The 15,236-nt window shown below is 37.7% G+C and overlaps 1 protein-coding gene and 1 long non-coding RNA gene across 15 annotated transcripts in view; one reads left to right on the forward strand and one right to left on the reverse strand.

Moving 5' to 3' along the window:
• LOC101957334 (protocadherin alpha-C2) overlaps positions 1-15,236 on the forward strand; it is a 213,351-nt gene that overhangs the window by 123,379 nt on the left and 74,736 nt on the right. Inside the window, exon 1 of one of the 14 annotated variants that reach the window (XM_078046511.1) lies at positions 11,594-14,698. The exons of 12 other annotated variants lie outside the window; for them this stretch is intronic. In XM_078046511.1, the coding sequence (XP_077902637.1) occupies positions 12,263-14,698 (2,436 nt within the window). In that variant the 5' untranslated portion in view covers positions 11,594-12,262. Of the gene's footprint in view, positions 1-11,593; positions 14,699-15,236 lie in introns of those variants that run through there. One more of the 14 variants, XM_078046555.1, reaches the window with a different exon arrangement.
• On the reverse strand, positions 9,762-12,726 carry LOC110598041 (uncharacterized). Its single transcript, XR_002483830.3, has 2 exons — positions 11,797-12,726; positions 9,762-11,044 (listed from the first exon to the last, which is right to left on the reverse strand). It is a non-coding gene; the product is annotated as an uncharacterized LOC110598041 (long non-coding RNA).

The raw sequence follows: 15,236 nt of genomic DNA on the forward strand, positions 1-15,236 counted from the left end.
GTCTGACTGTCCTTCCCTCCCTCAGTCATTCATTTCTCCTCCTCCTTCCTTTTCCTTTTCTTCCTTCCTCCTCCTCCTTCTTCCTTTTTCTCTCCCCCCTCCTCCTCCTTTTCTTCCTCCTTCTATTTCTTTCATATTGAAATAGGATCTTTCTAAGTTGCTGATGCTGCCCTCAAACTTGCAATCCTCTTGTTTCAGTCTCTTGAATGGCTGGGATTACAAGCATGCATTATTGTGACCATCTTATTTACTTAATATTATACTTATTTAAATGTTTGTTTAATATTATACTTATTTAAATGTTTGGTGGAAGCCAGGCTTAACCCCAGCAACTTGGGAAACTGAGACAGGAGGATCACAAGTTTGAGAGCAGCCTGGGAAACTTAGCAAGTTCCTTCCCCACCCTCCACTCCCTAAAAATTAAAAGGACTGGGAATGTAGCTTGGTGGTAGAGCACCCTGGGTTCAATACCCAGTGCTACCAACATTTCAAAAAAATTGTTTGACAGAATTCATTGGTAATGCATTTTGGTCTTGAACCTTTGTGTATAGCTCTTTTTAACTAATTAATTCTCTTTGCATTTTATATTTCTTTTTTACTTTTTTACTTGATTTTAGTATTACTATATTTGTAGGAATTTTCCATTTCATTTAGACTGCTCATTTATTAGTATACAATTATTCATATAGTTTCCTTATCTTTCTTTTTATTTATGTAAAGTCAATAGTAATGTACCTTGTTTCATTTCTGGTTGTAGTAATTTGAAACTTTTGGCTTTTTCTCTTGGGTAGTTTAGGTAAAGATTTGTTAATTTTATTGATCTTTTCAAGGAAGAACTTGTAGTTTCTTTGTCTTTATTGCTTTTTCTTACTATTTTTCTCATTAAATTCTTTTCTAATTATTTTCTTCCCTGCTTCTCATTTGAGTTTACTTTTCCAATGTTTTAAGGTAGAAGGTTATGTTATTGATTTGAGCTCTTTTTAAAAGAATGTTGACAGCTATAAATTTCTAAGTCCTGCTTAAGATGTATCCTGTAAGTTTTAACATGTTTTGTCTTCATTTTTATTCATCTAAGGTTATTTTCTTTTTAAAAATATTTTTAAATTGTTGATGGACCTTTATTTTATTCATTTATTCATATGCAGTGCTGAAAATTGAACCCAGTAACTCACATATGCTAGGAAAGTGCTCTACCACTAGCCACAACCCCAGCCCTAAGGTTATTTTCTAATCTCTCTCTCTTGGTTTATTATCTGACTTGTTGGTTATGTTATATTGTTGAATTTCCACTTGTTTGTGAATTATCCATATTATTTTGGTTATTGATTTTTAATTTTACTCCATTGTGGTTGAAGAACATACATTGTATGATAGCAATCTTTTAAAATTTGTTGGTTTGTTTTGTAGCTTAGCATATGTCTTGTCATGGAGAGTGTTCCATATATAATCGAGAAGAATGTGTATTCTGTAGCTGACATGAATGTTCTACAGTTTTTAGTGTGATCTAAATGTTTTGTCTTCCCTTCCCACATTTATGTTGAAACCTAATATTCAGTGTGATAGCATGAAGCGGTCATGCCTTTGAAAGGTGATTAGGTCATAAGAACACTACCCTCATGAATATGAGTAGAGCTCATATAAACTGGGCCCTAGAGAGTTGCCTTGCCTCTTCTACATGTTAGGACACATCAAGAATATGACATCTGTGAAATGGAAAGTACATCATCATCAGACACCAAATCTGGTGTCTTGATCACAGACTTCCCAGCCTCCAGAACTGGCAGAAATAAATTTTCATTGTTCATAAGCTTCATAGCATATAGTATTTTGTTATAGCAGCCCAAACAGACAGAGGCAGATATCTTTTAGGTCTGGTTGGTTTTTAGTATTGTTCATGGCTTTCCTTGTTGATCTTCTGTCTAGTTATCCATTCCTGGGAGTGGAGTATTAAAATCTCCAGCTATTGCTATTGAATTGTCTATTTTTTCTTTCATGAGTTTTTAGTACTTTTTTAGGTTAGGTATGTGTCTAATTGTTCTGTCTCCCTAATTCACCCCTCTGTCATTATAAAATGTCTCTTTATATTTCTAGTAATATTTTTTTGTCTTGTAGATTGTGTATTGCCCTACTGCCTCTTGTGTTTGCTGTTTCCACAATATATATTTTACCATCCTTTCTTATTTTATTATTATTATTTTTGTACTAGGGATTGAACCCAGGGGTGTTCAACCACAGAGTCACACCCCCAGCCCCTCTCCCTTTTTGAGACAGGGTCTTGCTGGGTTGCTTAGGGCCTTGCTAAGATGCTGAGGTTGGCTTTGAACTTGTGATCCTCTTGCTTCAGCCTGCGGAGCTACTGAGATTACATGCATGGGCCCCTGTGCCTGGTTCCTATTTTTATTTTTCAATCTAAAGTTTGCTCCTATAGACAATATATAGTTGGATTTTGTTTTCTTTAAAAAATCTAGTCCAAAACTCTAACAATTCTACTTTTTGTTGGATTATTTAATCCATGCACATTTAATGATTTTATTGATACAGTTGGATTTATGCCTGACATTTTCCTCTTTCTTTCCTATGTGTCATCATTCTCTCTAATTCCTATGCCTCTCCCTTTCTTATTTATTTATAGTGAGTATTTTATAATTTAACATTGCAATTCCTTTAATGTTTTAAAATGTATTTGTTTGAGTTGTTTCCTCAGTAGTTTCTCCAGAGTTTACCATACACATTCTAGCTTAGTAGTATCTACTTCAGATTTATATTAATTTGAGTGACATATAAAATATTATAAAATAAAATATAACTTTATTCCTCCAACCTTTTCCTATTATTGTTAACTCTGTTACATCTTTTGGTGGGTTGAATTGTGGCTCCCACAAAAGTTATGGAACCTGTGACTTGACTTAGAAAATAATCTTTGAAGATGTAATTAAGTCAAGGGTCTGGGGATGAGGTCATCCTGGATTTTCCAATGACTAATTCCAATGACAAGTGTCTTTATAAGAGGTAGAAGAAGAGAAAACACACACAGAACAGAAGGTCATGTGAACCTGGAAGAGTCAAGGAATAGAATACTCCTGGAGCCTCTAGAGGGAGTACAGCCCTGCCAGTAAATGGAGTTTGGACTTGTCCCCTCCAGAACTAGGAGAAAAATTGTTTTAAGCCACCCAGGGTGTGATAATTTATAATAATTACTACAGAAAACCAATACTCATATATATATAAAACAAACCCAACAATACATTCTTAGTATATCTTTTAGACATGCTGAGAGAAAAAAAGAGCAATATACATTTATAACATTTCTTATATACCATTTCTGGTTCTTTTCATTTGTTTCTGTGGGTTAGAATTACCATCTGGTTGTCATTTCCTTACCTGACAGAGCTGCTTTCCTACCCACCTCTTTTGCATTGTGATTGGCAAATTTGTTACATTTCTGTTTTATGTCCAACAACACATTTCTTTTATTGTTTCATACAATTGCTTAAGATACAGGTTTTCTATTTTACTTTCAAAGTGTAGCCCTCAGAGCTTAAAGTCAGACTTTGGTTAATCAAATCAGCTCCAAGAGAGTAGATCTAGCCCTTTTATTTTATATATATGTGGTAATTGAGTCCAAAATTATGTTTACTTAATAGCCACATTGTACTTGGGTTTTTTGTTGTTGCTATCCCAAATACCTGAAACTGGATAAGTTGTTAAAAAAAAGGGGAGGGGGTTCACATTGACTTGAAGTTCTGGAGGTGGGAAAGTTCATGAATATGGTGTGGCATTTACTTAGTTTCTTGTGAAGCCTTCACAATGGAAAATAGGAGAAGAGTCCATGTGGTAAGAGGAAAAAGAATGAGAGTGAAGGAAGGAAGTCAAGCTAGCTTGATAGCAACCTGCTCTCACAGTAACTAATCCAGTACCAAGAGATGTAATTTACCACTGTAATACCAAGATGGGCATTAATCCTTCCTGAGGGTAGTGCCCTATCACCTAATCTCACAGGTTGCACATCTGAAAGGTCCTACAACTCTTAATTGAGGGCCAAGCTTCCAACAAAATGAATCTCTGGGGGAAAAAATATCCAAATGATAGCAAGCTATATCACCTATTTTTCATGATGAGTTGAAAACAAGAATTTTGTGTCTTTTTTTTCTAAATGCAAAACTGTCAAATATGAGACAGTTCTAGACTTTTATATCTGTTTTTTTAGCATTAGGTACTGAAGCCAGGGGCACTTTCCCTTTGAGCTATATCCCCAGATCTTTTTATTTTTCATTTGAGACAGGATCTCACTAACTTTCCCAGGCTGTCCTTGAGCTTGGAATTCTCTGCTCCAACCTCCCAAGTCTCTGGGATTATAGGTGTATGCCACTATGCCTGGCTTATACTTACTTGTATTAAAACTCAAAAATTTACTGACTAAGAGCCAGCTTATCTGTTTCAATTACATCATATATTTACCTACATTCAAGCTTCATATTGGTAAGCACTCAAATTAAATCTTCCTCTGAGTTACTGATGAAGTTTTCTCTAAGTGTGGTTGAAAAGGAAGTCCTAAAATCACTACTAACCATTCTTCCTATATCAGTTTGTTACATAATTAATGTGTAATTCGATATAAAATTCTCAACATTTTTCTGAAAAGTATGTATACAATCTTATGCTATCTGATAGTTTAAAAATGATAAACAAAATGTCATCAGGAAAAATACTTAAAAGTCATTAAAAGTAAATAATAATAATAATAATGTGACAAAGTACTAGCCAATTTCATTTTAAACACTAAATACAAGAACTATTCCCATAAAAATCATGAGCATATCAGGACACTTATTATAGACTTTATTCAATACTGTCATGGATGTTTAAGACAACACAGGATATGAATACACACACATGCATTATATTAGAAAGAAGAATAAAATATATTTAAATGATTAAAAAATGTCTAGGTAATACAAATTTTTACTTGCAAAATCCCCTCAAAATTAAAAGAAATCCCAGAAAAATTGAAGGAAAAATAATTAGAACTAAGAATATTTCAATGAGATGATTAGTTCAAAATATTAAAATCAGAACTTTCCCACATACCTACAATAACTAAACAAAAGTGAGCTTTTTATCAACTATGGATAAATGAAAACATACACTCAAAAGTCTCTTTTCTACCATGACACTCAACAAAAATAACAAAAAGAGCAGCAGACAAAATAAAATAAAATAAAATCACATCTGTGATGAAACTCCATAAACATTTGAATAATACTATGATGATTATGAAGATAATTTCCCAAGTGCCATGAAGATTGGATGAAGATGTGAGAATGCTGTGAAAATATACCTACCACTGGAGATTTCAGGAAGGCCTGGTAGATCAGTGTTTCCATGCTGAAATTCACTCTGAGATGCAAAACCAATGACTCCTTGTTTTGGAACAAAAAAGATCTAGGTAAGAGACTGAAGGCATGATTCTCATAATCCTATGACTAAATAGGATAGAAGTCAGGGCTGAATGCCATAGTGAGCAGATGCATCATTATTTCAGGATTGAACCTAAGGATGTGGAAAGCTCAAGAGAAAACTCTGAATGACCAGTTGTCTTGCAGTTGCCAGTTCTCATCAGTTTGAAGACATGTAAAAGCTATGGTACACACAAAACACTCTATCAAAATGGCAAAAAAAAAAGAGAATGTTTAACTTTAAATCAAAGTAGTTGTTACCCATCTGATTACATATTCTACCTGCAAGCAGCTGGTCTTGGAAGAACTTCTCTCAAAGATAAGTAGTGCTCAAATGAGCCAACATGGAATCTATATTTTTATTGCAAGAAAGGAAAAACAATATACATGACAAATTACAGATGAGAATACACACCTGAAATTTTGTACAAGCAGATTTTTAACCAGAAGCCTTTAGCCAAAAGATTCACAAGACCTAATTAATCAATTATTTTAAGATTAAGAAATAAATATTGTATATATTTATCATGTACAGTATGCTGTGAAGTGTGAATATATTGTGGAATGGCTTAATAAAACTAATTAATGTAGTCATTATCTTGCATACTTTTTGCACTGATAGCACTTAAAATTTACTCTGCAATTTTTGAACATAGAATATATTGTTGTTAATAGATCTTTTGAATTTATTTCTCCTAACTGAAATTTTGTATCCTTTGACCAACATCTCCCCATTCCAACCCCTTTTGACCACCACAATATTGCCTTCTTTTATGAATTCAATTTTGTTCGACTTCATGTGCCATCATCCCTGGGTATCTGTGGTATTGGCTCCAGGGCCCCCACAGATTCCAAAACTTGTGGATGATTAAGTTTCTTATATAAAATGTGCATAAAACATATGCACATCCTTCTGTATACTTTAAATCATCTCTAGTTTAATTATAATACCTAATGTAATGTAAGTGATATGTAAATGTTTGTTATATTTTATTGTTTATGGAATAATGACAAGAAAAAAATGTGCATGTTCAATAAATGAAGCAACTTTTAAAAAGTATTTTTGATCAGTAGTTGGTTGAATTCAGAGATGTGAAATCCATGGATATAGGACTAAATGTGAAAATGAGATCATGTGATCTTTATCTTTCCGTGCCTGGCTTATTTCACTTATATCCTCTGGATTCATCTATGTTATCACAAATGACAAGGTTTCCTTCTTTAGTATTCCATAGTGTATGTATACCACATTTTCTTTATCCATTTACTCACTGATGACTCACTGATGGAAACATAGGTTGATACCCTATCTAAGCTGTTTTGAATATTGAACATGAGGGTACAAATTGTAGTCTCTTTGACATATTGGTTTCATCTTCCTTAAATATACACCCAATAGTGGGATTGCCAGATCATATGGCCATTTTTTTTCAACTTTTTGAGGAACTTCCATGCTGTTTTGCATTACAGCTGTACTAATTTATATTCCTACCAACATCATAATTTATATTCCTTTTTTCCACATCTTTACTAACATCTCTTTCATCTATGACAACAGTCATTCTAACAGATGTGAGATAATATCTAACTGTGGTTTAAATTTGCATTTCCCTGATAATTAGTGATTTTGAGCATTTTTCATATACCTGTTGACCATTGTGTGTATGTGTGTGTCAGGGGGTGGGGTGTGTTTTGAGATATCTATTCAGTTTCCTTATTACTCCTTTTTTCCCCCCTCCCAGTGCTGGGGATCCAACTTGGGGCCTTGCATATGCTAGGAAAATGCTCTACCTCTGAATTATGTCTGCCATCCCCTTTACTCATTTTATTTCTTCTTTAAAATTAAAAGTTTTTAACCTATTGCCTAGAAATAAAATTAGAGAAAACTAGAGTATAAAAATAAATACAATTTACATTAATGAACATTCTACTCAAAGTGAAAAATAGCAATAAAAATCATGTATGTAAGTCAAACTTCATCAAAAGTGCAAAATAGTATTTGTTACTTTCATGACAAAAAATGTGAATGCTAAAAATATGTAACACACACACACATACTTTTGTCTCAAATTTTAAAATGCACTCAAATTTCTCATTCTTAATCTAAAACTAGTTATCACTTCCTCCAAAACATACTCATTTTCATTAGTACACACAAAACTCTTAGCATCTACTGGAAAGACCCACAATGATATGATTAAGCTTTACCCTGCATTTGCAGAATGATAAAGCACAGTTCATCATATTAAGAAGATAATAATATTAGTTATTTTGCCTATAAATAAGAAATTGGTATCTTGGACTGTCTTCTAATCCTTTATTCATTTCAAATGTGTTGTTTTCTTATCATTGAGTTGTTTGAGTTCCTTATCTATTTTGTATATTCACCTCTGAATATATGGTGTTCAATATTTTCTTCAGCTCTGTTTGAAAAACTTAATTTTTCAATGGCCTCAGAGAATCTAGAACTCAAAACAGAGTTCCAGAGTTTCAATGACAAAATGAAAAGCCACAAAAGTCATGAAAAGTGAGCTGGAACAATTCATGACATAAATGGAAGAGAAATATAAAGTCATCACAGAAATTAAGGACATATTAGAAGCAGTAAAAAAAGGTGAACAGGTTCTGCCTAGCATGTAGTCCAGAGCAAGAAGAAATACTTGAGAAATTTGAGAAAAATAAATGGGAAATGACAAATAGTTTAGCAGAATTAGAGAGAAAAGCATAGATTTGAAACACAGAAAAAAAAGAAATCCAACTTACTCCTAATAAATGTCCTTAAAGAGACAAAATATGTGGAAAAGGAAAAAATACCCAAAGGGACCATTCAAGGGAAAAAATTTTGAAATACAAATAAACTTCAGATTTTTACTTCCAGTAATATAAATCTACTTTTGTCTTTAGCCTGTGACAACTCAGCAAATAGGCATTGGCAGTGGTTTGCCCTGATAGTCAGACTGCAGTCTTGGACTCTTATCACATATACAGTATTTAGAATGAAAGGACAAGACATCTTTTTCTTGGAGCTGATTGACCTACCTGAAATATGACTTAAGTTCTGAGGGTCACTATTTGAAGATGGAAAATATTTTTATAGAAAGGTTTTTTTTTTGGTCAAATCTGACTTTATTTTTTTAATTTCTTATAATTATTTATACATGACAGCAGAATGCATTTTGATTCATAGTACACAAATGAAGCACAATTTTTCATTTCTCTGGTTGTACACAAAGTAGAGTCACACCATTTGTGTCTTTAAACATGTACTTATTGGTACATCATTAATAAAATTAACAAGTAAACATAACATAGAGTTAATTAGAGTGTAAATTTACAAAGAAAGGTCCAAGACACTTTAGAAGGTATGTATGACATAGAGAACAATTAGTTCCTTAGAATAAAAACTTGGCAAAGAAATTCTGTAGTGATTTGTTATTGGTAAAGAGTCTAAGATAAAAAAAAAGAAAAGACTAAAGAGGATGTTTTATATCAAGAGTGCTTTAGCTACTTTAGAAACTTGAGAAACAAAATTAAATGACACAGATCTCTATCTTCAAAGAACTCCCACTCTATTAGACTTGCTTTGGGCACTTGGTTAAACTATCATACAGGATTAAAGTCTGTTTAATGTGATGATGATGATGTCTTATTTGTTGATTAGTTTCCATAGTACCTAATATATTTCTAGGGAACAATCTAAAGCACTAAGAAAATTTTGTTTAAAGTACAAGTATCCTTTTACTGACAAGTGCTTAAGTGGGTATCAGATTCAATATTTTCTTCTTTGGCTTTGAGATCTTTAATAAGAATGCATGCAATAGTACTAATCTTCTGAATGTATAGCTGAAGGCAAGTTTAATGGAAGGGCTTTATAATAATAGTTTGGTCAACAGAGCTTAAGCAGAAATTAAGATTATGATTTGCAGGCTGGGGCTGGGGCTCAGTAGTAGTGCACTTGCCTGGCATGTGTGAGGCACTGGGTTCAATTCTCAACACAATGTATAAATAAATAAAGGTCTATCAGCAAATTTAAAAAACCTAAAAAGATGATAATTTACATACTTTCCACTTAAAATTATAAATGCACTTATGTAAAATCTTGGAAATACCTGAATTAGAAGAATCTGGAAAATTCCATAAAATGACAAAATGAAATATTAGCAATGAAAGGTTGAAATATTAACATTGAAAGTTTCTGCTAAAGAGACATTTTGTTGATTAAGGATTTTAATGTTCATCTGGTCATCCTGTCCAAAAAGTAATATTCTCTAGTCGTCTTCATGGGGGTATCCTTTCTCCTGAATATTGTTTTTTTTTTTTTTTTTTTTTTTTTTTTTACAAATCCCTGTTTATTTGAATAAGAATGAAATGTTATACCTGGAGTCAGGGAGGCATATCGTGGAATAGATTTCACCAGGCAGGTGCTATTCTGTTATTCTTGACACCGATTAAATGCCTTGAAAATAGATGTTAGTGGCAGTTTAAATGGAACTATAGGAACAAGGAAACTATAGGAACAAGGAAAGCTAGAAATCTGAGGAATGTGTGAAGGATTTTTGTGGTAAATTTCCATAGTGGTTCTCTGTATGAGTATTTCCTTTTCGTCATACCTTAATTTTTGCCTACACATACTGTCCACCTAGATATAGTTTAGTATTCTTAAACCTGGTGTAAGAGGCTTCACTATAGGTCTAAAATTAAGAGGTTTTTCCAAAAGTCAAATGCCATCTCTCCAAATGTATTTCATATGCTACTAGTGGAAAGAATAACTTTTAATCCCAAAGCAGTTAGCTTGACTAGTAGCAGTAAATGAAGACAAGGAAATACAAATCCTAATCTTTGACACTGAAGCCAATAATTTGTTTTGTTTTTGAAATTTGTTTAAGAATAAATTCAATTTTTGTGGACTATTTCATATCCTAGTAAAGTTTGCTAATTGTCTCTACTCTTGTGGCTGAACCTAATGGGCAGACAAGTTTCTTGTTTAAATTTTGTCTGAGACTTAGTTCCTTAATTCACAAAGGCAAACTAGTCAGGGTGCACTTACTATTTACACTGCCTTATGTTACATCCTATATATAGTTCCCTGGAAGAAATAGGGAATGGATCTGTGATGTACAGGGGAGGTAAATGGTTCTCAGTGGAACACTGAACTCCACTTTTCAGTGAGAGAGTTCCACTTTTGATCTTAAAAAGAGAGTTCTGGAGTTGTCACCCTCCCCACAATTTAAATCAGCAATTTAAAAATATTACACAAATATTCAAACATAAACAAAAAAATTGAGAGAAATTATAATTAACCTACATGTGCCATCACTCAGCTACATTAATTATCAATGCTTTTAGGCAATTTTTAACCAGAAAATGTTCTGGGAGCTTTAGTTCTTTGATCAGTTTTCAGTTTTTGCCTTTCAAATTTTGATTCTTGGGGCTTTGAACTCTGCAACTATATTTAAAAGAGGATTTGAGTGAGGAATTCAGTCATTTCAGCTCGCCTGTCTCTCAGAAACTGGGTTTAGGTGGCAGGCGGAATTCTGAGGTGTTGTGGTTCAGAGATGTTTCTCACCGTCGCGATTTCCATGCAGAAGCTGGAATTGAATTGAAAGCGAAGTTGGAGAAGGTATTGGCATCTACTGCCTCATTGCTGTTTTTAAAAATATTCACAGAGAATGAATTTACAGAAGGTAGTTTCCTGGTCGCAATGTGGAGACTATCTCAGTACTTTCTTTCCCCTCCACATATTCTCACAACTTGTTTGGGGACAAGTTGTGAATTTTTAAGTTTCTGGTCTTGGGTATTTTTACTGGTTTATGACCTCCTCGGTTACTCTGAGCGTCTACAGCTGTCTGTACTCCCAGTAGGGCTTCTTAGGAAACGAGAAACTGAGGTCTGGCAGAAAGCAAGAAAAAACAACAAACAAACAAACAAAAACCCCATATAAAATCGTAAGCCTTGCGCTGGCTTTGCTGCCTCAAAAGCCTAAGTCTGGGGGAAGTTTGAAGTGGATACTGTTCCCCAAAGTGCCCTCCTGGTCGCCTACTTTGAACTCTGGGCGGCTCCGGAGTCTTAAGAGGGTGAGGGAGGGACTTCAACCCTCCGCGAGGAGCCTGGGAACAGCACCCAACGCATCACAGCACTGGGTTCCCGGGTTCCTGTTTCCTTAAGCTTAAAAGGCGTGGTCGGTCACGTTCACGGTTCCGCCTCTCACCGCCTCCGCCCCGCGGTTCTGCGCGGAGTTCTGCACTTACAGCGGGCAATACAGGGGGTCAGTGGGGCACAGGGACGGGGCTAGACGGTCGACTTGGCGTGGAGGAGTCCAACCGGGTTCAGTCCCACTTACCAGCTGTCTTCTGGAAGAGGTTATGACTGGGGCAGTGTCAGGGCGTCGTCTTAGGAAACGCCCTTAAAGGTGAGACTAGTTTCTCGGAACGGATTCCTCGTCCCACCGTGCGCCTGCAGCCAGAGCCAGGGGCGAGATCCCACCCCGCCGAGACTGAAGACGGCTCCTCTCCGGCCCTGGCAAGTGTACTCGCCTCTGCTCCCCTAGGCGGCGCTGCGCTCCTCCGCACCCGGCCGGATCCTCTTTCCCAGACGGCTGCAAAGCCTCCAGTTTAGCAAACAGAGCTCCCAGCCGGCCAGCGCCGGGTAATTCCCGTATTCCAGAGGCCGAACGTGGGCCGGCGGTCGCTGCACTTCTAGTTCGCGTCGGCCCACAGAACTTGCTCCTCACGGTGACTTATGGTCTCCGGGAGTCCGGAGCATGGTCCCAGGTCACCGCTGGTGGAGCGTGGACGCCAAAGGGGAGAATGATGGGTTGGATGGTGGTGGTTCTATGTTTGTGGGTCTCCTGCGGCGCTGCCGCCAAACAGTTGGAGTACTCGGTATTGGAGGAGACCCAGCGGGGCGTGGCGATAGGCAATGTCGCTGCGGACTTGAAGCTGCCGGCGTCCGCTCTGTCCTTAAGGAACTTTCGCATCCTCTCCCACCACCACGAGCCCTACTTTGGAGTGGACCTGGGCAGCGGTAACGTGGTGGTCCGAGAGCCGGCGGACCGCGAGCGGCTCTGCGGGACCAAAGCTTCCTGCGTCTTGACCTGTGAACTAATGTTTGAGGACCCTCTGGAGCTGCACAAGATGCGTGTTCACGTCCTGGATACCAATGACAACTCACCTCATTTTCCTGCCGGCGATGTGCAGTTGCACATCCCGGAGTTCCTGACACCTGGAGCCCGCTTTACTCTCCCTAATGCCCAAGATGCCGATGAGGGAAGCAACGGGATGCTCAGTTACAGCCTAAGCCCCAATCAGCACTTTCGCCTGGACATGGGGTCGCGAGTCGACGGCAGCGAATACCCAGAGTTGGTGTTGGAGAAAGCTCTGGATCGTGAGCAGCTTGCCACCCATCTGCTGGTCCTCACAGCTCAGGATGGTGGGTTACCTGTGCGCTCCGCAGACGCACAAGTCACCATCATCGTGGTGGACACTAACGACAACGCACCTGTATTTGAACGCTCTGTATACCGTACCAAGGTTCCAGAGACTGCACCAAATGGGACGGTGTTGTTCCAAGTTCGGGCCTCGGATCCAGATGAAGGCTCTAATGGTGAAGTCTGGTATTCCTTAAGCAATAGCACTCGAGCAGAGCTGCGACATATCTTTCACGTACATCCTAAAAGTGGGGAGGTTCAGGTAGCTGCTTCACTAGGTGCACCAGAAACGCTGTTGGAGGCATACATTGAGGCAAGGGACGAAGGTGCCTTCGGTTTAGTGAGCACTGCCAAACTGCTGGTGGAGGTGACTGATGTGAATGATCATGTCCCGGAGGTGGACTTCATGACTATCTCCAATTCAGTACCTGAGGATGCTGCCCCTGGCACAGTGGTTGCTCTACTTAGTGTAAAGGACGAGGACCTTGGTCCCAATGGTAGAGTCATTTGTAGCATGTCCAGCAGAGGCCCTTTTCAGCTGAAGGCTTCCTTTGACAATTACTACAGCCTCCTGACTGATGGGCCTCTCGACCACGAACAGATAAGTGAATACCAGGTCCTGATCACTGCCTCAGATGGTGGCTCACCCCCACTCAGCACCCAAAGGACCCTCACTGTGTCAATTGCTGATGTAAATGACAATACACCAAGATTTCCTCAACCACAACAAGAAATTTTTGTGGCTGAAAACAATGGCCTTGGGGCCTCTTTAGGCCGTGTGTTTGCCCAGGACCCAGACCAGGGGAAGAATGGCCTTGTCTTTTATGAACTGTTGGATACTCTTAATTCTGAAGGGATGCCAGCCTCTAGCTTGGTGGCAGTGGAACCATCCAGTGGGGATATCACTGCCAAAACTTCCTTTGACTTTGAGAAACTCAGGGGATTTCACTTCCAAGTGGAAGGCCGTGATAGTGGCATTCCACCCAGAAGTTCAACAGTGACCATAAACTTGTTTGTGGTAGATAGGAATGATAATGCTCCAGTCATCTTGTTTCCCTTGCCCAGAAATGGCTCTATCCCAGTGGAAGCTGTGCCCCGCTCTGCCAGAATAGGACACTTGATCACAAAAGTGGTAGCAGAGGATGCAGACAGTGGTTCCAATGCCTGGCTGTCCTACCATATCTCTCAGGCTTCTGACTCTAGCCTTTTCAGAATTTCAGCCAATATGGGAGAGCTCCGAACTGCACGCTTAGTTCTTTCCACTGATGCAGTTAAGCAGAGGGTGGTGGTAGTGGTTCAGGACCATGGAGACCCCCCACTTTCCTCGTCTGTCATTCTGGGTGTACTATTGAGCAATTCTGTGCCTCAAGTCCTTCCAGAATTTGAAGATGTCTGGGAACCAGGAGGGCAACTTTCTACCCGGAACTTGTACTTAGTAATTGCCCTGGCCTGCGTTTCCTTTCTGTTTCTGGGGTGCTTACTTTTCTTCATGTGTATTAAGTTGAGCCAGAGCCCAGGTTATTGCTCTCAGAGCTGCTGTCACTCTTCAGAGGATCTGAGGTATAGAAGGAAGATGGCTTCTAATCATTATATGACATCAGCCACAGTAGATGTCACTACAGTAGAGAGACTAACTCAGACATATCTCTATCGGGCCTCTCTGGGACTTGGTTCTAATCATAACAGTTTGCTGTTGCATGGGGAACATAATGCTGCTGACCTGAGAAATCTAGCCACTGGGGTAAGACTGAATTTGCCAATCTCCTGTATTCAGATTCGGAATAGGAAAGGGGATCATACAAATGTCAATGTCATGGTAAGCAAATTTTATGGGATTTGATTCTTCTGACTGGGAGATGGCCGCTAGCTATATTCTGAAATGTTTTTTAGATGAATCTTTGATAAAATTTAATCAATTAAATGGAATACTTTTTAGCATACCCTGTGCCAAGAATTCTGGGAATATAAAAGTGTTTAGAAGATTATCATAAGCCTCAAGGAGATTATGGTTTAGTTTTGAGAAACAAGGGTAAAACATTAAAAGCTATTAAAATAATAGAAGTAATATAGAGGTCTAAATCATCAACAACAAAAAAATGAAGCACCAGAGCATTTCTTGAGAAACATATGTGCAAGACACTCTGGTACCTATAATGAAGAATAAAAAATATTTAAAATCTTTGTATACTAAAGCAAACTATCATAGAAGAGAAGACATTTATCCAGACCATTACAATGCATTATTAAAAGGTCACAATACCCACAAGAGATGTAAAAATGAATTGCGGTGGGTATTCCAAGAAAAGAGAGAGAAAGCATGAGAGAACAGCTGGATAGGGAGGGAAACAGAAGTG

This window comes from Ictidomys tridecemlineatus, chromosome 1 (genome assembly GCF_052094955.1).
Source record: "Ictidomys tridecemlineatus isolate mIctTri1 chromosome 1, mIctTri1.hap1, whole genome shotgun sequence".
Lineage (NCBI taxonomy): Eukaryota > Metazoa > Chordata > Mammalia > Rodentia > Sciuridae > Ictidomys > Ictidomys tridecemlineatus.